Consider the following 22,283-nt stretch of genomic DNA (forward strand, 5'->3'; position numbering starts at 1 on the left):
GTTGCCAGTACTACATTCTGCACTTTACTGCATTTCTCTGGGATTTTAGCTTATATACAGGCTGTGCTGATGCTTTTTTTCATCTATCTTTTATTTTATTCATTGTGTGTGTGTGTGTGTGTGTTTATAAAAAACAGCAGTGTTTGAGAGAACAGCTCTTTTAAGAACCATTAGTGTTTTCCATGTAAATCCTGCTTTGTTCTCGGTTCAGTGACACGCAAAAGTCTACCGTGTCACTTTTTGCAGCACCTGAATGAGTAATGAGTAATAAGACTGTGTGCAAAAAGTCACCATGAAATCTTGATTTGGGGGAATGGAATAAATTACTGTGAATGTGTGGAGTGGGTGCTTTGAAAAACGGAATGCATCAATGACATTTTTGTACTGTGGTTTATATATATATATATATATTTGTTTGTTAAATATAAATCTTTGTAGATGTAACCTGAAGCACAATGGACCTTTGCAACAAATGCTGGTTTTAGTCTTCCCTGGTTAGTTCATTTATTTAGTCAAACTTATAGACCACATTAAATATATATATATTTTCACAATAAGGAGTTAGAGACTGTAAAATGAAGATGATATTAACACTTTTCAAGGATACATAATGGACAGGCAAAAACACAAAGAGGCATGGAGCAAGGCTGGGGAAAGGTGTTGCTTCAGGAGAGGGACTTTGGCCTAGAGAAAGGGAGTGTCCTGAGGGCCAGACAAAGAGGTTTAGAGGACCGCATTTGACCTGTGGGTTTGAGATTCCCCACCCCTGCTCTAAACATACAAGAAAACAATGAAGATATAAAGATATATCAGCAGATAAAACCACAGAGGGGAAGTCAAATAAAACATTACTACTAAAAATCATTAGTATGATGATGATCCATCAGGGAAGGTTATTATTTCTTTTGGATAGGCACTATTATTGTGGTAGAGAGGCAGTGCAATACCTTCCCTTAACCCAACAGTGTGAGCTGGGTCTTCAATGTGAGCATCAGATCCCAGAGGCACAGTCTGCATGATCCTAGGGGAAGCACCGAATCAGTGGAGCATAAATGGGAGGTAATGTGACAGAGCATATGTGTGTCTTGCAGGAGGTCCGAAATCCAATCCCCAGCACCTCCAGAAAAGGTTAGAAAAGACTCCTCCTCTGAGGCCCTGGAGAGCTGCTGCCAACCTGAGTTAACAATACTAGCCTGGATAGATAGCCTATCTTGCCGCTGCTAAAGGTTTCGCCCAGAACTTAGTTCTTCTTTTGTTTTTCTTTCCTTAAGCGTCGTAAGACTAAGATTGATTGCATTGACATGGGTTTATCTGTATAGCTTCATGTTAGTGCTGGCTATGTTTTATTCTAAAGTTCCTTTAGATGTTTTAGATGTTTTAATTCTGTAGCCTATGGATAAATGTATTTTTTCTGACTGACGGCCAAATAAAGAATGATGATGATTATGTTTTTCTTTCTATGTGCCTGTAGAATGTTTAATTACAAAAATAATTAAATAGGTTGTATCTCAGTAGTAAAGCACATACTTTGTATACAGGAAGATCTCAGGTTTAATTTGCAACAACTCAGTTAAAAGGATATCAGTTAGCAGTATTGGAAAAGGCGTCTGCCCAAGACCCTAGGAAGTTGATCAGAGCAGATTATTCTGTAGATTAGGTGTGGACACCCTTTGGCCCTCTAGATGTTGCTTAACTATACATCTCATTGGCCATCTTTGTTGGGGAGTTCTGGTTCAGCAACATCTGTAGGACCAAAAGTTCCCTATCCTGGTCTAGATGATGGCCTGTCTTACTATGGTAGGCTTAATTTCCTGTAGAAAGAGGCCACATATAGCCAACAAAAATCCCACTGGGATAATTAATTAAACATCACCAGTAGTATTTGTTTGTAGAACCAATAGGAGCCATCACTGTGAATCTAATGTTGTTGTATTGTTGTTGTTTAGTCGTTTAGTCGTGTCCGACTCTTCGTGACCCCATGGACCAGAGCATGCCAGGCACTCCTGTCTTCCACTGCCTCCTGCAGTTTGGTCAGATTCATGTTGGTAGCTTTGAGAACACTGTCCAACCATCTCATAATTAAATACACTGTTTGAATGACCCTAGGACAGGTCACCAGAAAAACATACTTAAAGCAGGTGCAGGTTACATTAAAAACATAAATTAAAACCACAGAATATTATGTATTCCCAGTTCACAACCTTGTATTTTGGACTACTTGTGAATTATGCACTTGCAATAAATTTGAGTTGCTGCAAACATGGAAGCACTGTAGCATTCATTTACTTCAGAGAGGTCTCTCTGTGTTAAAAAAGAAACTGTTGCAATTTACTCCAACTGAGATTTCCAGAGTTTAGGAGAACTGATATTTTCAGTGTTTTGCTACTTTGGCATCGTGGGGGAAGGTGTTTTGGGTGACTTCATACAATTATCACTCCCAGTATAATGTGAGCAGGTACTAATGGTTGTATTGGGGGAAATCGGTTCTGGATGAGACCAGCAGGGAGAGGATGCCAAGATCTGACTAGTTGTGGTTTTGTATATAGTTTGGTAGCAGCATGCTGCTCAGTAAAGTTTGTTTCTTCTAATCCAGTCTCTGAATCATTTGTAATCTTGCAAATACTACACCTACTGCAAGACTGATGTCATTTTGTAGTGGATATACAAGGGAATTTGAGATCAGTCTATCCAGTTTTAAAGGCTTTGCAAGTGTTGGGTTTGGGCTTTCCCATGACAGAAAAGTCTTTGTGGGGAAAGCACTTTTGTGATATGAAAAAGGATTATGATTCTGCCTTGTGTAACACAGAGAAGTTTGTTGCAGCTTTCTCCTGACTGTACTTAACATGTACAGCACAAAAAAACACCTGAAACATATGTCAGGAGATTTCCAGTGCTCCCGGGTAGACACTATCTAAGATCTCAAGAGCAATTCACGGAACAATTGGTCTTCTGGTGACTGTTTGAAATTGCTGTATACAGTGGTACCTCAGGTTAAGTACTTAATTTGTTCTGGAGGTCCGTTCTTAACCTGAAACAGTTCTTAACCTGAAGCACCACTTTAGCTAATGGGACCTCCCGCTGCTGCTGCTGCGCTGCCAGAGCACAATTTCTGTTCTTATCCTGAAGCAAAGTTCTTAACCTGAAGCGTTATTTCTGGGTTAGCAGAGTATGTAACCTGAAGCGTATGTAACCCGAGGTACCACTGTACAGGCATGCAAACTACAGGTACTCAAGAGGCCCCAAACCTAATGCCCTCCCTAGCATACATAACACTGTACAGAGCCCTGGATCTGAAAAGGTACCCTGCTGCACTGTGTGCTCTATCCTCTAGTACAGTGTTTTTCAACCTTTTTTGGGCAAAGGCACACTTGTTTCATGAAAAAAATCACGAGGCACACCACCATTAGAAAATGTTAAAAAAATTAACTCTGTGCCTATATTGACTATATAAAAAGTAATTCTCTTGAATTTTTCAATTTTTCCCACGGCACACCAGGCAACATCTCGCGGCACACTGTGGTTGAAAAACACTGCTCTAGTACTGTATATGGTGGTGGTTCTAGGGCAGTGATAATGAGCTAACACGCACAGCACTTTCCAATAACTTTGTAGTCCTGTGAATCATCTTCACCGTTCACAACTTAGAAGAGTCTGTGAAGGAGTAAGCAGCTGCTTGCAAATTCCTTGGGGAGATTTTGTTGTTGTTGCAAAAAAAAAAAAGTGTTTGAAAAACATCTTAACATGGTTGCCCTGTGGCTAAATTTGTTAAACAAGATTAACCAAAGCAAAGCATATGTTTGAGTCACACAACCAAGAGAGGAAGAACTCCTGGCGTAGTCTTTTGACTACTTGATGATTAAAGCTTGCCTTCACAAGGCCCTGGGTTCCATCCTCAGTATCTATTGGCAGGGCCATGGAAGACTGTCTGAACCTCTGAATTGCTGACACACCTGTCTTTGTAAACCACACTTAGCAAGATGGACCACCAATCTCAGTTGGTATAAGCTTCCTATGTTCTTCATCGAGTGATAACAATCAACAAGTTATTTTAACGATTCCTAAAATATTAGTATTAAACTCCCATTTTTCAAAGCCTCTTTCAACAATTAATGCCAAGTAAAGCTTATCCGTCTTCTTCTGAAATTGGAATGGCAGTTTATTTGGCTTTGCTTGAATCTTCTTGGCTAGCAAGAGAATCACCTGCTAGTGGGTTCTATTCCTGAAAATCAAAATGCTTTTGAAATGCCAATGTGACTTTTGGAAGAAATATAAAGATACATCCATATATGTCCAAGATTTTTATACCTTGCAATTTGGGCTCCTAACTGGTAACTTGAGCTTTCCTGCACAAATGAGGCAGAGTATGTTTCTCCTCTCCTGTCATTCAGTCCTATGAGCTATGGAAGGGAGACTTTTCATGATTTGCAGTGATTACATTTGTCAGGATAGAGAGGGCAGGAGTAGAAGAAGAGGCACTTCTGGAATATAGAGGCAAATGCCTGCAGCTACCTCTAAGAGAGGTATGGCCCCTTCACAGAAAGGAGAGTGATAATCCAGGGCACTTGATCCCTAATTTTCAAAGGACCAGTCTGCATTTTTGTCACATTGTCACTGGTTACAGAATCAAGGAATGGCTTGCATGTCCAAATTATAATTATAATTAATTACTCACCCTTCACCCTAAGGTCCCTGGGCAGGTTAAAACAGTAAAGCAGAATATTTAAAAAAATACTGTTTAAAATAGCTTGCAAGCACAAAAATAATGTGGATCCTAAAAATAATTCACATCCAGTGTCAAAAGCAAGGGTAAAAATGTGCGCCTTCAGCATTTGCTAGAAGCTGTGTAATGAAGGTGACAGGCACACATCTGTGAGGAGGAAGTACCACAACTTAGGGACCGCCTCCTTCTCGTAGGCCACCACTCCTTGAACCTCTGATGGTGGAGGAACTATCAAGGGGCTCCCCTCTGGTGGTCTGAGCACCCAAGAGACTTGGAGGCAGAATTTGTGTATCGTTCCAAATACCACCATTCAGTGAATTCATATCTGTTGAATAATCACATGGTGAAGTACATGAATGTGTCACATGGTTTCAAGTGATACAGAAGTTTATCTAAGGAGTTTTGTCTGATTGTTTAGTACATTTTTATTCTGCTGTTTATTGAAGGAACTCAGGGTAGCATATATGGTTTTCTCTCCAACTACCGATATGTTATCCTCATACCCATATGAGGTGGGTCAGGTTGAGAGAGAGGGGTCCAGGATTACCCAGTGAGCTTCATGGCTTAGCAGAGATTTGAGCCTAGGTCTCCCAAACCCTACTCTAACCACTTTACCACACTGTCTTCCAAAAAGTCTGTGAGTGGCATGGCTGAGTGGAGATTGCATGTTAATATGTTGCTGTTTCTTAGCTGGTAAGTCTTCCAAAAGATGGAAGTGGTCATTGTTAGGGTATTGACTAGGGTTGGGGGAGGTCCATGCTTAGGCACTTTGACCACTATGCCAAACTGGCTCATCCCAGCTAACAAATGTCATAACAAACATCTCTTCTACCATCTCTATCCACAAGCAAACAGCCAGAAAGAGTAGTACGTGGGTCTGTCAGTTGCAGTTACCACCTCACTCCTATAAACTACCTGCCCAAGCCCTGAAATCAGCTTCATAGGTCCTTTCTGCCATTGTGGGATTTGGCATATTAGAACAAGAGACAGGGTCTTTTCAGTAGTGGCACTGTGGTTCTGGAATGCCTTTGCAAGTGAGTTTCATGTAGCTTAAGACAGAAATTGAAACCCCGTTTGTTTCAGCAAGGTTGATTGATCATATTGCTGCCTCTTTTTCCAAGCTGTTTTATTATATATGGAGTGGAATTGTTTCTTTTAACTTACATTATTGTTGTATTGTTTGTATTGACTTTTTGTATTATGGGATATAGGTATTTAGCTCTGTTTTTTGTACCCCACTCCGAATGTAACTGCAGAAGTATGGAATGAAAATATCTCAGCCGCCATTATTTTTATTGGGCAGCACAATGGACTAGATTAACTTTGGCAAGATCTTGCAAGGCAGTTCTTATGTACTTTTCAAATTTCATTTCAAGAAAGACAGGCCACGGTATTTGTGTCCTGGCTATATGAATAGCTTGCACAATAATTAGCCTAGGCTCTGCTCAAGGACACAGGGTTGTAGCTCAGAGGCAGAGTTCTGCTGGAAGTCCCAAGTTTTCAGTCTGCCTCTTCTTCCAATAGGGTTGAGAATATCCGCTCACTTGGGCTTGGTGAGGGGCAGCGTTGGCTGAACGGCTGAACTGGATCAAGGAATGATTGCCTTTGTTCTTTATGGCCAGGCATGGGCATGAGGGCTGTGATTTGTCCATCCCTGGTGTATTTAGGAGGGCAATGTGGAGCAGCCCACCCTCTTGGCTATTCAGTGTGGGATTTACCTCCCACCCACCTGTACTGTTGTGGCCCGCTCAGTGGGGGAGCGGGCAAGTTGGTGTAAGGACCGTGCTGTGGTTAATTGGTAACCATATTTGGGGCCAGAGAGGAATTTTCTCCTGCAAGCAGATTGGCTGGCTTGCAGGTTTTCACCTACCTCTTAGCAGCTGTCACAACTTTAGTGGATAAGGTATTGGGCTGGATGTTTAGTCATGTGGGTATCCCATTAAAGGGGTCTATGAATGGGTGACTCCGTCCAGGAGTCCACATGGGGACCAATGGACCAAAGCACTTCTCCCAATGGCAGGCCTGTGGGGGGTTGTGGCACATGATCCATGTTGGGTGCGACTCCCCAATACAGGGTCGACCCACTGGGTTCCTGTCAGCCAGCATGCAGGCTGCCTGATGCTGGGTACATATCCAATGCCTACTCTTACCTGTAATCAATAAAATTGTGGCGTCTGTGGTGGCAAATATTCCCATCTGAAACTCTGTTGAGCCAGTGTCAACCAATTTTGTATTGACTCAACGATCTGTTCTGGATTGATAAAATTTCCTATGTCTCAGTTGTTACCTCTCCATAGGGTAACCATAAGCCCTATTTCACAGAAGACAGCCCTCTATTTGGAGGTGTCCTCTATTTGAAGAGATGCCTATTCCATGTCTGGTATAAAGATAGCCACCACAAAGGGAGAGCAGGAGGGGCCCTGCAGTGGCCCATCAACAGTTAGCATCTGGGCAGATAGATTATAGTGGGATGCACTGTATTTCTCTTTAAGTTGTAGAATTTTTTTAAATTAGCATATATACTCATACTCATTATCAGCATGTGCAAAATATATTGATATCTGCAAAATTTCCTTTCCTCTCTTTTGGTGATGCATATGTGGCTACCATAACTCCCCAGCATCTCCTGTGGAGGTCCAATGAACACTATGTTTGTGTGCCAATCATTCTAAGAACCAGTGTTCTACACCCAGATCCAGTGCACCTCAATGGCACATGGTACTGCTTGGAAACATAAGAAGTGCAAAGAGTATGGCAATGTAATTTTATAAATTATCCAGTTTACAATTTCAATTGTCCTTGTAACATTTCTGTTTTGGAGTGAATGGGGGTTGTCTGATATTGTTAGGGTATTGCAAATTAAGTCCCAATGTCCTTTGTGTTTAAAGTCTTCTATGCATTCAGAACTTGACTGTTTTCATTGTGGCATACGTTGTTAAAATGTAGGCGTCTCTTTTTTTCTTTTTTCAGTTCGGCAACAACAATAACTACATGAACATGGCCGAGGCCAACAATGCATTTCTCACTGCAAACGAGGTAGGCGTTGAATTTCTCTCCCCCCCCCTTTCCCACCTAATGCTCAAACCCTGACATTTGCTTTGATAATTTTTACAGACTTTTCAGTGGATGACGGGCAAAGTGCTGATTTTTGGGTATGTGTTTTATGGAGCACAAAATACAGACTTTAACGAGAGAGAAAATAACCTGACAGCTCTCCATTACCAGTCAATTTACTTGTCTGTTAGACTGTTACTTACATAGCATGTCAATAGAAGCAAATCTGATATATATATATATATATATATATATATATATATATATATATATATATATATATACACACACACATATACATACACACACACACACACACACACACACGGGAAAACAGCACCTCCCTCCCCCTAAAAATGTAACCAGAAGGAAACAAATGAAAGGCACAGTAGGTGTACATCTTTAAAGCAAACAGAGTAGCAGTCATTAGAAGCTAATGCGCTAATTATGGTCATGGATACAAACATTTTATTTTTAATTTGGGTTCTTAACACTATTATGAAAACAAAAGGAAAGCAGCACAGTTGGTGGCATCATTTGTTTCCTGGGGAAATGAGGAAGAGTCTTTCCGTGGAAAGTGTTCAACAGCAGGCTTAAGAAGAAACCATAGATCTGAATTGATGGGGCCTGACTAGGTCATAGAGGTGATGAATTCGGCCTCTAGCCTGGGAGGGCGAGAGGTGGGAGCGGGGTAGTAAGTAGAAAGGGATGCCAACCACTTTGTTCTTGTAGTTCTTATTTCTCTCTCTCTCTCTCTCTCTCTCTCTCTCTCTCTCTCTCTCTCTCTCTCTCTCTCTCTCTCTCTCCCTCTCCCCCCCCCCCACCATGAAAGCCAGTTAAAGGATGTCAGTGCAGTGGTAGTGACATCAGTTCCAGACTGTACTGTTTTTGGCCAAAGCAAATGCCTTTGCAGTCAGGACAAAAGCATATGTAGCCATTACCCCATGGATGTGCCTGCCCCCCTTCTCCTTTTCTTATTTACAGAAATATAGAGATTGCACATGGTAGAGAATGAAGGTGACAGCGAGTAGTAGGCAGCATCTGAATTCTGCTTGAGGTCAACACCGTGGGCAAAAAAAATCTTGAGATTAATAAAATGTAGAGTGGGTTGACCATTTTGAGTCCAAAACAGCATTCTCCCCAGTGAATGTGCCCCTCCCCATGCAGAGTGAGGGTATAAGGAGAAAAAATTATTGGTGGGGGCAATGCTACAGTAACTGTGGTTATATTCCAAATAGTATTTTTATGAGCAGCTTTTTAAAACAATGGCTTCCTTCTGCCTCTTTCTCTCTCTCTCTCTCTTTCTCCTTCCAACAAGACTGCTTAGATAAGGGAAGATTGCTTGGCACCAGCTCCAGTGTTAGTTGTGATAATGAACACAAACCCCCATCTGTAATGACAACATGATGTTTCATTCTGTAGAATTTCATTCCTCCATTTGAATCAAACATTGATGAAAGCTCTACTGCCAGCAGCTGTTCAAAGACAATTTAATTCCAGCTGTGATAATTCACCGTGTCAGACATTGGCTGTTATATGTTGATACAACAGCTCTCCAGATTTGCATTTTTATCAAAAGGAACAAATGTTTTGAACATTTCAGTGCAGATGGCATTTAACCACACACACAGTTTTTGTTGAGGGTTGGTGGAGTTATCCCCCCACCCCACCCAAGCCGTAGATCTCCTAAAGAAATCTTTAAGGGAGAAATGTATGAAAAGTTAATAGCTCTTAAAATTCTGATTGGTAACATGACCCCTTAAAAACATTATACTGTTCCGGACATAATGGTACCTTTCTCCACCATCAAATTACATGCCATTTTCAGGCACTTCTTACAATGTGAATAGTCCCTGTGATTTGGAATAAGACTACTTCACTATGAGGTTTCCCCCCATTTAGATTGCATTCATTTTACCCACTTATCCAAACATTACTTTCAGCAATCATGGCATGAGATACAGTTTGATGTTTTGAATTCTTCTTTTTTTAAAAACCTAAATAAATCCTCACTAGCATACAAGATACTGCTTCCCACCCCACATGCTTGTAAGAAGATATTACTAACGTGATAAATATCATTTTGGGGGGGGGAATGCTGTAATATTGTATAGTTTGGTTGTACATGTCTGGAAGCATTGTGGATTTATTTTTTGTCTTTTAACATGGAATGTTCCCTTCTTGAAATTAATCCAGCTGCCTCCTCCATGTCATGCTTAAGGCTTATACTATTGGTTTAATTACACTGAAGGAGTGGAATAAGATTGAGTGTTAATATTTGCACTGCAGCATGAGGATAACTCTGCAATTACTGCCCTATAAGCAAATTCAATTACACAGCTTTTACTTTTAAGTGAACATCAGTATTTTGAGTGTGGACATCTCAAATCTGAAAATCTGTGCTGGTGCTGCTTCTTTCAATATAATGCCATGCATGCAGCAGTCATTGTGAAATTAGCATTACAAGACCATCTAAGATGAGAAATTGACATGTCACCTTTTTGTTGCAAGTTGCTTCTGTGCCGTGATGGCAGTGACCCAGGCTTCCCCCCACCATTAATTCCTGAAGCACCTTAAATATTTATTGAAATAATATTTCAAGTGTTAATTACTGCAGTAATGAAAACAGCCAAATGCCACATATCAGGAATGAGTGTTTATCCATATTGTTAATGTGATATGTTAGATTTCATTAATCAGTAATGGGGTAGCAAATGACTCGCAAATTACCATTGCATCTGTTACTAGACCACATTAGTGCCAAACGTAACGGCAAATGTAGCCATAGGGTTATGTTCATTAGCCATCCGCCTTCCATGGCCAATCCATCCTTTTGTGTTGGTGAACTTCACACCTCCCCACTATGAAGATGCCCCCTCTTCCTACGAGGCATCAGTAAATGCATCCCTAATGTAAGAGAAAGCTTTCGGAACCAGAATTAAGTTACAATCTCTTTACTTGTGTGTGCTCACTTTGCTCACTGTGCACTGAGGAAAGACTGCTTAAGTCTCTTAAGACTCTGTCAGTATTACTCCTGCAGACTGTAGCTGTTTGTTACCTCATCATTTCTGGTGTGAGACCAATAATGACAGCTGACAGGTTTTATATGCAAGCGAAGGTTCCACCCCCCTCTCTTTGTGTGTGTGTGTGTGTGTGTGTGTGTGTGTGTGTGTGTGTGTTTCAGTTTCCATTTTCTCTCAAGCGGTTATTAATTTATATCATCATTAACAGTTTGAAGGATGACAATTTCCAGCACTTAATGAGATCTTTCACTGAACATATCATTTTTAAATTAACTGGCATTAAGTCATTCTTTCAGACAATGTAAATAATGCATTAAAGGAAGGGTCCCCCCCTTCTCATGCACCCCAAGCCTCCACTTTTGCAGTAAAAATCTAAGTCAGTGCAGGCAGACAAATCTCAAAGTAGTATTGCACGCTTGCAGGGTTGGGGGAGAAATCTGATTTGGTTCGCTTTTAAAGGCAGACCTACCTAATTCGGAAGTGATATGCAAACCAAAACACAGCCATCTTTCAAAATGTGGATTTCTCTGAATTTTGCAATGCCCAAGTAATGCACATAGTAGTAGTAGTAGTAGTAGTAGTAGTAATAATAATAATAATAATAGTAATAGTAATAGTAATAATAGTAATAATATGATGCCACCCATATGACTGGGTTGCCCCAGCCACTCTGGGTAGCTTCCAACAAAGTATTAAAAGACAAAAAAAACCTTCAAACATTAAAAACCTCACTGTACAGGGCTGAGAATATGAAAATAACACACAAAAATGCATTATATTAGGGGAAATTGCTTTGCATTTGTATGTTGGAAGAAATGTGCACTTAAAATGCTGGTGGATGTTCATGATAACTTTTTTTTTTTAATGCAAATTGGATATGGAAATGTGGAGAACTGGGTGTAAGATTGGAAAAATGTGAAATGGAGAAAACCTTAAATTGACAGATCCACCCACCCCTGTGTGCTTGAAAGCAACACACTGTCTGCCATACAATTTTTTTTTAAAAAAAGTTTGGAGTCTTCTGTTTATTCCCCCAGTAGCTTGTTAGTGTTTATGGGACTGGACAGGGGGCAGAAGCAGTGGAAGCTGGCAAGGTGGTTCGTAGGCATAGGAACACAGGATTATACCAACTGCATGAAGGAATCAGACCATTAGCTCATATTATTAAGTACTGCTAGGGTTTCAGACAGGGAGGGATCTTTCCAAGCCCTACCAGAAGATGCCAGGGATTGAACCTGGGACCTTCTATTTGCAAAGCTATTACTCTTCCCCTAAGCCACGAGTGGCCACTATGGTTGTGGGGACAGAATTCCCAGCTTAACCTTTCTGCAGTAGTGGAGTGGGCAGAGTCGCAGGCCACTCTGTGAAATCACATGGTTCCACATGACAGTTGTATTGGCATGATCACGGGCTGCTGATGCCAGTAGAGGCAACCATCCACTCAGCATCCATGCACTTCCGTAGCTTTGACTGTGGCATCCTCCTCCTCAGCTGCTGCCTCCCAGCGCTGGAATAGTACGAACTCCTCTTCCCTCTCTGTCGCCATACAGCAGCTGCACCTTGCAGACTGCCTCAGTAGCCATGGCGTGTTCTGAAAACCCACAGAACACATGGAGATGATCAAGAGGTCTTTAGATTGAGGTTATTGTTCCATAGGTTAGTTATGTCTTAAGAATATCATAAGAACCCTCATAGATGAGAGCCATATACTCTAGTGTTCTGCATCTCCCAGTGGCCAACCAGATATTTCTGACAAATGTACAAGCATGAAGGTGATAACTTTCTCCTGCTGTTGATCCCAAGTAGCTGGTAATTGTTTATGGAAATGTGACCAGATTAGCAATTCCCAGGCTATTGTGCCACCAAAGGGGCTAAAACAAGAGTGGGGAAACTGTGGGTTGTTGTTGGACTTCATTTCCCATCAGACCCAAACAACATGGCCAATGGCTACAGGTGCTGGGAGTTCTAGTCCAGCAACATTTGGAGGTGCCACCATTTTGGATATTTCTGTCACTGAGTGTCTCTTAGAGTGAGAGAGGCACATGCACCATTGGTTCCCTGGTCTCTCTGCAGTGACTTCACCCCAAGTGAGGAAGTAAGAGCTTCCCAGCATACACCAGCTCACTACAGATTGTCCCCCACAAACATTGGGATGGTGGCAGTGAAATTCCAAGGTTAGCCGGGTTCAAGTTACATATAAATACAAGGTTGTTTATGGTCCCAGGAGCACCCAAACCAGTGTCTGACATGGTGCCAAGGATCTTTTAAATTTTATTTTAAGTAAAATAAAAAACCCTTAAGAGGAGGGGAGGAAGAGGAGTGCGGGGAGAGCATACCGCCCCCGGCAGTGCGATCCTGGCAGGGTGCCATCGCGGCTGTCTCTCCGTGCCCGTGCTGGGCGCCACACCACCGCAGGTGGTGTGCCGTGCTGCCAGGATGCATGCCACACCCCTGCGGGCAGCACACCCTGCCCCCAGGATGCGCACCAGCCCCGCCCCCACCTGCTCTCCGCCCCTCCCCCCATTGCTGGAGCATGAAGCTCCGCCACTGCCCTTAAGCCAAAATGTATTTAAAAGTACCCCCTCCACACACACACACACACACACAAGCAAACCCTTAGAATTTCAGACAGACACACAAGTGAATTTAATCTTCAGCCTCTGAAACAAGCACACATCCAGAATCATTGCAATTTCTCAGAGAGCGTAGGTCTGTTCACAAACCCCAACTAACTGGGCAAAGGGAATGTAAGAAGCTGGAAGGTGGAGATAACAGTTGCAAGGAGGATGCATTAGGGAGAAAGTCAGGAATATGATGGAAACACAAGGGATGTTCAGAAGATCCACACATGCTCAATGAATGTGTGGTGGAGTAACAATATTGCACCCACTAGCTACACTGCCTCCATGCTTACGCACCCCATGTGACTACACATTTGGCATTAGGGTGAATGGGTCTGCACACATGCATAGGCCTTCTATGACTGCACAAAGACAGTCTGATTGGCCAGGGGTCTCATTAAAATGGAAGAGTCCTCACAGGTACATGCCACCAGGGGCATAGCTGTGGATTGGTGTAGAGGGAGGCATGCCTAGTGGGAATGATCCAGCTACCCTTCTTCATTAAAGGGGTGAAGGTGTTATAAGCACCCATGAATAGACACACTTTTGAATGTAAACATGTCCTCACTTTTAATCCAGAAAGAGCTGTATCCCAAAATAATTTATTCATTGTTTCACAGGGAAGCGATATATCTGTGCCAGATATAAGCAGCATTTCAGCATCAAATGACCTTGAATTTTTTTGTAAAGGGGTTAAAAGTATGTGTAGATACCTTGAAGAAAATTAGAAATTAAAGTTTCATAAAGTTTTTCTGAAGAAACCTACCACCAGCACCCCACAATCCTTGCTCCGAATCAAACCAAAATTCCTCTATTTATAAGTCATTTCCCCCCAAAAGTCCAGGTCTCTCACAACCACCTTCATATCAAAGGCTCTGTCATACTCCTATTCCTCTTATGGAGGGAGCTTAAAAGCAGGATTCTAATATTTCACATTTATGGGTTGTAAAAGAATTTCGAAGTATTCACTACCAGATTAATGTTGTGTGTGTACTACCAAAGTTGCCAGCATTTTATTTGACGCATCAGAATAATGGTTAGGCTGTTTGTGCTGTTTTACTAACATATCAATAAACTGGCAATTTGTTATACAGCCAAAAAAACCAACAAAAAAAACACGCAACCCAAAACCACAACCCAATGTAGCTGATGCTCACACCAACAACAAAGACAGATGTTGCTAATTAAGGGTGCATTAAAAAACAGTTAATACTGATACACCATTAAAGCCATATGATAATGAGACTTAAATCTTTAATCTGAAGGATCCATAAAAGCTGGGCATATGTGAATATTGCTACACTTGTGATTTACAGAATAAAGTAAAATAAAAATGTTTGCTCGTGAGCTAAATCTTACAGGGTGTAAACAACTCCCTTTTATTACACACTCTGCAGTCATTTATTTAGCAGTGTTTCGTTGCAGTGAAGTTGCTGTTCTTTCTTCTTTTTCTTCGTTTAGCAAACATTCCACACTCCAAGTCTTGGAGATGAAGAGTTTGAGATCCCACCAATTACTCCACCACCTGAACTGGATCCCACCAACTTAGGGATGGCAGATATACTGTTGCCATTTCAAGGTCTAAGTGATCAGTTGGCTGCGCAAGGGAATGAGTTCACGCCACAGTTTCCACCGCAGAGCTTGGATCTTCCTTCCATTACAATATCTCGAAATCTTGTGGAACAAGATGGTATCATCCAAAGCAATGGGTTACATATGGTACGGATTTTCCCTTTCCTTTCCATTTGACTGCATAACTTCCCTTACTGCTGCATAGAATTGCAGTGTTGTGTACTGAGCCAAACAGTAACTTATCTGGCAAGCACATGAAAATAACATCTAGCTGCTAAAATACGGTACTCCTTGCACTCAATACTGCATCCTTATTTGTTGTCTTTTGTTGTAGTGACACACAGTCGATATCACTAGTGTCTAGTGGCAGGATATTTTCATAAATTTTCAATGGGCACCATAATGTGCACTTGCTTATTTCAGGGATGGTGAGATCCTTTGGCCCTTCAGATCTTGTTGGACTCCAGCCCTCACCTGTCCCAGCCAGCAGAGCCAATGGTCAGGGATAATGGGGATGGGAGTTCAACAACATCTGGAGGGTCACAGTTCCCCATCCTGGATTCATTTCATAACTCAGAAAGCTCCCGGTGGTAGAGAGAAAGGAGAAAGTTGCAGATTGCAGATTCAGGGTCATGAACTGGTAGCAGAGCATGAATCTGGAGCAAGGAAAACAGCGAGCCCAAATTCAGATGACACATGAAGCCGAGCAATAGTTTAGTCCTGAGTAGTGCAACAACAGGAGGAATTGGGGAGCGGATTGGTGGCCACAGTCGCCTCTCTGGGAGCCTGCACATTCATAGTAAGCCACAGTTTAGCTTTACATAGTGTAATGTGCAAACCAGGACAGTGTTTTAGCAATGCAGCTGAATTTGCGTTCAACCCATTTGCAAGGCACAGTAATGTGTATATTTGGTTGTATGATGTAATCTTCATTTGCAGAGATTACACCTGCTTCACAGTTTAATAGCTGTAATAGCATTACTGCAAGGTACACCCTGATAGTTAATTTCTTATCCTCATAGCTTTTTCTATGGATCAGAAGGCTTTGTAGTGTTAACACCCAATGCTAAAGACTTATTGTGTCCCCAGTATCAGCTGTAAGCAAATAGAAACAAACAAACAAATGTAAAGAGATATGTGAAGCTTAAGGGCTATGTCTGTTTTACTCAGTAATTAATGGGCTTAAGTTACTTATGGCCATTAATTTCAATGGGTCTACTCTGAGTAGGACTAGCATTGAATGTAGTCCTACATATTTCGAGGCAGCAAAAGCTTGAGGGGTTGTGGTAGGTGGGTGGTGACTTGAAAAGCTCTTCTAAATTCTCCCCCATTTCATTCTGTTCCCTCTTTCAGTCTGCTCCATTCTGAGCATCTAATCTAAATTCCATAGATGTGGTGGTAAATGTCTCTCATCATTTATTGAAAATGTGCACTTTATTAAACTGATAAATATTTATTAATAATAGAATCCATCTTTAGATTGTATATTTCGTGAATTACCTTTCTTTAGAGCCATAACTTTTTTTTTATTACTGCAATAAAAAAAACGTAAAAGAGGCATTTTAACTATGAAATTTCATTTCATGGTCAATTGGGCTTACTGTATCTAAAAGAACTAAATATGGAGCCATAAAATAATTATGATATTCATCTACACTCTTGAACAATGCCTGCATGAAGCAACATTCAGCTTGTCAAATCTTACTGCAATGTTGAGAAGTTGCTAATCGGTAATGATAGACAAGACCTAGATGTCTATAGAGGCAAGTAATACTTTTTCCAAACCGAAACCATTAGAATAACATAGCCCCCCCCCTTTTTAAGATGCCAAATGAAATCCCAGCCACTTTTGGAAACATTACTGTGTTAGACAGCTTCACTGCAAATGATAGCTATTTTAATTGGATTTATAGATTGACCCTGTTGAAATGTCCAGTAGAATTTCACCTTGAAGAAAATGTCATGAAATTTTCAAGCACAAACAGAAGAAATGAAATGTTCTTGGGCAGAGCTATGATTAATACAGTGTGTCTCTGGCTTTGTTCTGAGCAGTACCTGACATGTTCACCTATAAACTTGAATGCAAAATCGCCAGAGGCATGGGTAGAAATAGGTTATGTCAAGGTTCTCCAATGTTTCCCTCAGGGTGCGGAGTTGGCCAGCTACATAACAGTACTTTCGCAGGCTTCTCTTAGATTTGCTGCAGGAAGACTGCTGGAATAATAAATAATACTTTCCATTCCATTTCTGACTTAGGATTGCTATATCCAGCAATCCATTTTAAGTGCAAGCAAGCTGTTTTATTACCAAAGTATATGTAGCCCAGTGGTTATTAAAAATGAATGTATTGATGGATTAACAATTCTTCCTACCAGTTTTTTTTTTTAAAAAAACGACCTCCTGATGTATTGTCCTGCATTTCCTACCCAGCCTGTTATCGCTTTTGTTTATAGAAAAAGTGACAATTTGTCATGTTGCTGATTAGCTTCATTATTATTGACAGGATACAAAGGGACATTTATCTTAGTTTAAATGTATGCTATTACTTTGGGATTTCCCCTTCTTCCCCGTCCCAAAAAATGAGGAAGCACAACAGAAAACAAAAGATAAAAGAAATGCACTGTGATTAGCATTTGCATTTTAATAATATGCTAATACAAATAAAAAATCAACCTTCATAAATGAATTACTGGCAGGGAATGAACGAGTTCTAGCTTGAGTTCAGAAAAACACCTGGGACTTAACAAGATGTGGGGAAATATATAGACCTACACATAAATAGATGGAAATCAATTGCTATATGCTATCAAAAGTCATTACAGACTAAAGCACAGTTGACTGTTTAGATGATCACCTGAGAAATTATTTTAATCTACAAAGGGTGGCAATTCCATAGCGCTGTTGCCTGTGCTCTATAGGGTTCCTTTTTATTCTTTTCTGTTCCCCCCCTCTCCCCTTTAAACATCTCTCTATAATCTACCCAGCCTGCTGAGTAGCACTGACATCAGTAGTACATCAATTTCAGAAAGTGGATTATTTTTACTAGACAGCTATTGTGACATATTGGGTCAGTCATAAATGAAAGATATTCATGCAAGCATGCAATACTTGTAATGAAGTCTCACTCTGACCTTCTGTATGATTGATTCTGTAATTTAGTTTTCTCAGGCACTGCCTGAAATGAAATGAAATCATGTTGAACAAGTTTTGAATACCCACAGTGCATCAGGAGAAGAAAAATCTGTAGCCCTAGAGGCTTGAGAGAGAGCAGCTGAACGATTTATCTCCATGCTATTATAGCCTTTGCCAGCATTCAACATTTTCTCCTTCTTTTTTTTCTTCCTTATTTGGCTTAAGTACTTAATTCTGCAGGTAGCTGTAAATGGGAAAATAAAATGCTGTTCAGATTTAAAATGACAGGACAGGAGTATGTGCAAGGGACTGATAAAATATCTTGAATAGAACTGACCTTTCATGTTGCTGAAAGTTACTGGGGGATTCATCCTAATAATTACCATATAGATTATTTTTTATTTCTTTCCTGCAATGAAACATTTCAGAGAGCAGTGGTGCTGATTGAATGAAAATTGAACTTGTTAACATTCTTTTCAGCTTAGCCTGTTGTACATAACAGAAGGTTAGCTTTGATGAATTTCGAAATTCCCTTTCTGATATCTAAGAAACAGACGGTAAAATAATTGTCTCTTTTCAGCCTGCATTTATTTTTTACTGCCTTAAAAAAATACCTCTGGTTAACTCTACAAAAATAGAGTTAACTGTAAGTGCATCATTTTTTGGTATATCTCTGTGTAAAGAAGTTCCTATATGAAAATGTGATAATCATTATTCTGCCACAAAAATGTATAGCAGAACTTCGCTTTGTGTTCAAAATGTTTAGATTAGATTTGATTCCACCCACACCTTTTTTTTTTATTCTTCAACACATGACTGTAATTGTGCACTGGGAATTTTTAGTTCCTGCTCCCACTACTTTGAACAACTCTCTCTTACATCCTATCACAAAGAACCTGCTAGGACACTGCTGTCATCTATTGATGTTCTCCTTGATCAGAGGTGAGATGGATGGTGACCCAGTAGAGGACTTTTTCACCTGTGGCACAATGTTGGCCTTCTATCCCCACAATAGCTTACCTAGTGCCTACATTGCTCTCTGTTGTTGTTGTTGCTGCTGCTGCTGCTGCTGTCCGCCCTTCAGTGAAAGTTCCCAGTAAATGTTTTGTTTTTGTTCTAAATTCTCCCAGACCCTGCAGGTATCTTAAACAAATTTGGTAACTCTGCAGTCTCCTTCCTTAATGGTGCAGCTTACTAATTTTTATTGTTTTAATGTGTAAACCTCCCTAGAATCAATGCTGAATGCATAAAGATTCTTAAATAAAATTATTAATGATGGGTTGCATCATTAATGGGCATGACTAATAAGATCATTCATTCCAATGGGTTTACTCTATTCTTGTCCATGTGCATGAGCATCTGAAGAAAACAAATCTGATGCTCCCTGGAGCTCATTGTTTTTTTATTTTGTGGATCCTGGCTTATATATTTATCACAATGCCATGGGACAAAAATTGCTAACATAAATAGTATATAAGATTAAAGGATTGATAGCATCAGTCATTCACAATGCAGTCCATTGCCAGTCATAAGTCCCACTGAGTTCAATGTGGCTTATTCCCATGTAAATGCAAATAGGATTTCAGCAACTGAAAAAATAATAATATAATAATAATTTATTATTTGTACCCCGCCCATCTGGTTGGGCTTCCCCAGCCACCCTGGGTGGCTTCCAACAAATGTTAAAATACATTAAAATGTCACAGATTAAAACTTCCCTAAACAGGGCTGCCTTCAGGTTTTTTCTAAATGTCAGGTAGTTGCTTATTTCTTTGACCTCTGATGGGAGTTTCACAGTGTGGACGCCACTACCGAGAAGACCCTCTGCCTGGTTCCCTGTAGCTTTGCTTCTTGCAGTGAGGGAACCACCAGATGGCCCTTGGCACTAGATTTCAGTGTCCGGGCTGAACGATGGGGGTGGAGACGCTCCTTCAGGTATACAGGACCAAGGCCGTTTAGAGCTTTAAAGGTCAACACCAACACTTTGAATTGTGCTCGGAAACGTACTGGGAGCCAATGTAGATCTCTCAGGACCGGTGTTATGTAGCTGCTGCATTCTGGATTACTGGTAATTGCAGTTTCCGGGTCACCTTCAAAAGTAGCTCCACGTAGAGCACATTGCAGTAGTCCAAGCAGGAGATAACTAGAGCATGCACCACTCTGGCGAGACAGTCTGCGGGCAGGTAGTGTCTCAGCCTGCATACCAGATGGAGCTGGTAGACAGCCGCCCTGGACACAGAATTAGCCTGCGCCTCCATGGACAGCTGTGAGTCCAAAATGACTCCCAGGTTGTGCACCTGGTCCTTATATACATGCAATGATGTGGGTTTTTTCAGGAAAGAATAACAACATTTGGAACATTTTGTGAAAAACATTCTCATGCAAATTAGGCTAATTAGCAAATGGCAGTTTGCACTGGGAAATTTTCAGCTTGCATTGGGAATTTTTTGATGCTTTAGAGACCCATTGAATTTTGTATGCTTATTTTATTTGTATTCAGCCAACAAACCTAAAACTTTGAAACTTGTCAAATATTACATTTGCAATTGGCATCCATTCATTGTTACTAATGAACTTATGAAATGGAATCTGTTACATGATGAAATAACGTATTGGAATATTTACACCCCATATCACTGTACACACTTACCTTGGAATAATTCCCATTAAATCCAGTAGGAGTTACTGCTAAGTAGGAATGCATAGGATTACGCTGCTGTAAACAACCTTTATTATTTCACATAGATATGATCATATGAAGGAATGATTTTTAATTTTATTTAAAAGGCAATTTAATTGTAGACAATTATAATCCAGATTCTTGATTTAGCCTTTCAGTAAAGCAGTGAATTGAAAATTAACAATATGTTATGTCAAATCTGGCAGATAGGCATGGTTTCAGGTTATTTTCATTCATAAAATGTGCATTTTATTCATTCTAATTTTATTTACAAGGAAACTCCCACAATTTATTTTTAATATCCACATTACGATCTTGATATGAATAGGGGAAAAAAGAGGGACTGTGATAACAACAGAGTTACAGCCGTATTGTTTACTATATTACAAATAAAACAGTTATTTCATGGTTCATTAATGTGTTTAGTGTCTGGAACTCTTTATTAAAAGAAGCCTTTCTTGTTGTTAAGAACATGTTTATTGTCATCATTAAGAGGGGGAAACCCAACTAATTACTGAATTCAATCATTTGTTCATTTATAAGGATGGCGGTTTCTCACCTGAGGAGGCACTTAACAACTCAGTGTGGCATTTTATCATCAGACACCAATCAGTTTAGTTTTGTTGTTTAGAGAAAGAAGTGACATGACAGATGTTTAAAAACTAATGCATGGCATGGAGAAAGTGGGTAGAGATAAGTTCTCGCTTTCTCATGAACATGCAATGAAGCTGTATGATGGAAGGTTTGGGGCAGATAAAATAAAAGTACTTTCTCACATGGCACATACTTAAAACAATGGAACTAGGGTGGTGTCCTATCAGAGGTAACTCTGGATGCCATCACATTGATAGGATAATGAGACTCCTACTTGCCTCTCTTGACTGCACCGGTGGCTCCAAAAGAAGTGTATCTGCCAAGATGCTTTCAGATGGCCTTGCTGCAGGGATTTGCTGGACAGTGTGCATACTGTCCTTGCTAAATTGCTCTGGTTCTTTTTTCTTTTTTTTTAAAGCAGCCGTTATTTATTTGATTTGATTTATGGCACTTCTGTGCTGCCCCATAACGTAAAAGTTCTCTGAGCAGTTTGCAATAAGTAAATAAACCCAACAGAAATAAAAACTGGAGCACCCAACAGAAATAAAAACTGGAGGCTTATATAAAGGTGGCAAAGCAGAACTTTCTGTACACCCCTCGCCCCCATTAAAAACAGATTTAAAGATCAGATGCCCCACGTTAAAAGGTGAGTGGATAACAAAGTCTTCACCTGGCACCAAAAAGACCACAAGAATGGCACCAGGCGAACCTCCCTGTGCTTCTGTCACTGGCAGCAGGATGCTGCTCTTTTTGCAGAACGGCAAGTGGAAGTTTAACCGGGTAAAAGGTTAGCAAAAATTGAAAGCTGTGGAATAAGCATTGGGAAATTAGGAAGCCATTCCAACGGTTCCTGTTCCTTGAGGTTTCTCTCATTTCTGTCACCTGTG

The 22,283-nt window shown here is 40.5% G+C and overlaps 1 protein-coding gene across 3 annotated transcripts in view; it reads left to right on the top strand.

Moving 5' to 3' along the window:
- TOX3 (TOX high mobility group box family member 3) overlaps positions 1 to 22,283 on the top strand; it is a 98,427-nt gene that overhangs the window by 63,047 nt on the left and 13,097 nt on the right. Inside the window, exons 2-4 of one of the 3 annotated variants that reach the window (XM_033156799.1) lie at positions 7,691 to 7,756; positions 7,835 to 7,872; positions 14,880 to 15,137. In XM_033156799.1, the coding sequence (XP_033012690.1) occupies positions 14,970 to 15,137 (168 nt within the window). In that variant the 5' untranslated portion in view covers positions 7,691 to 7,756; positions 7,835 to 7,872; positions 14,880 to 14,969. The remainder of the gene's footprint in view (positions 1 to 7,690; positions 7,757 to 7,834; positions 7,873 to 14,879; positions 15,138 to 22,283) is intronic. The other 2 variants (XM_033156797.1, XM_033156798.1) reach the window with 2 other exon arrangements.

Source organism: Lacerta agilis, chromosome 8, assembly GCF_009819535.1.
Source record: "Lacerta agilis isolate rLacAgi1 chromosome 8, rLacAgi1.pri, whole genome shotgun sequence".
NCBI classification, from domain to species: domain Eukaryota; kingdom Metazoa; phylum Chordata; class Lepidosauria; order Squamata; family Lacertidae; genus Lacerta; species Lacerta agilis.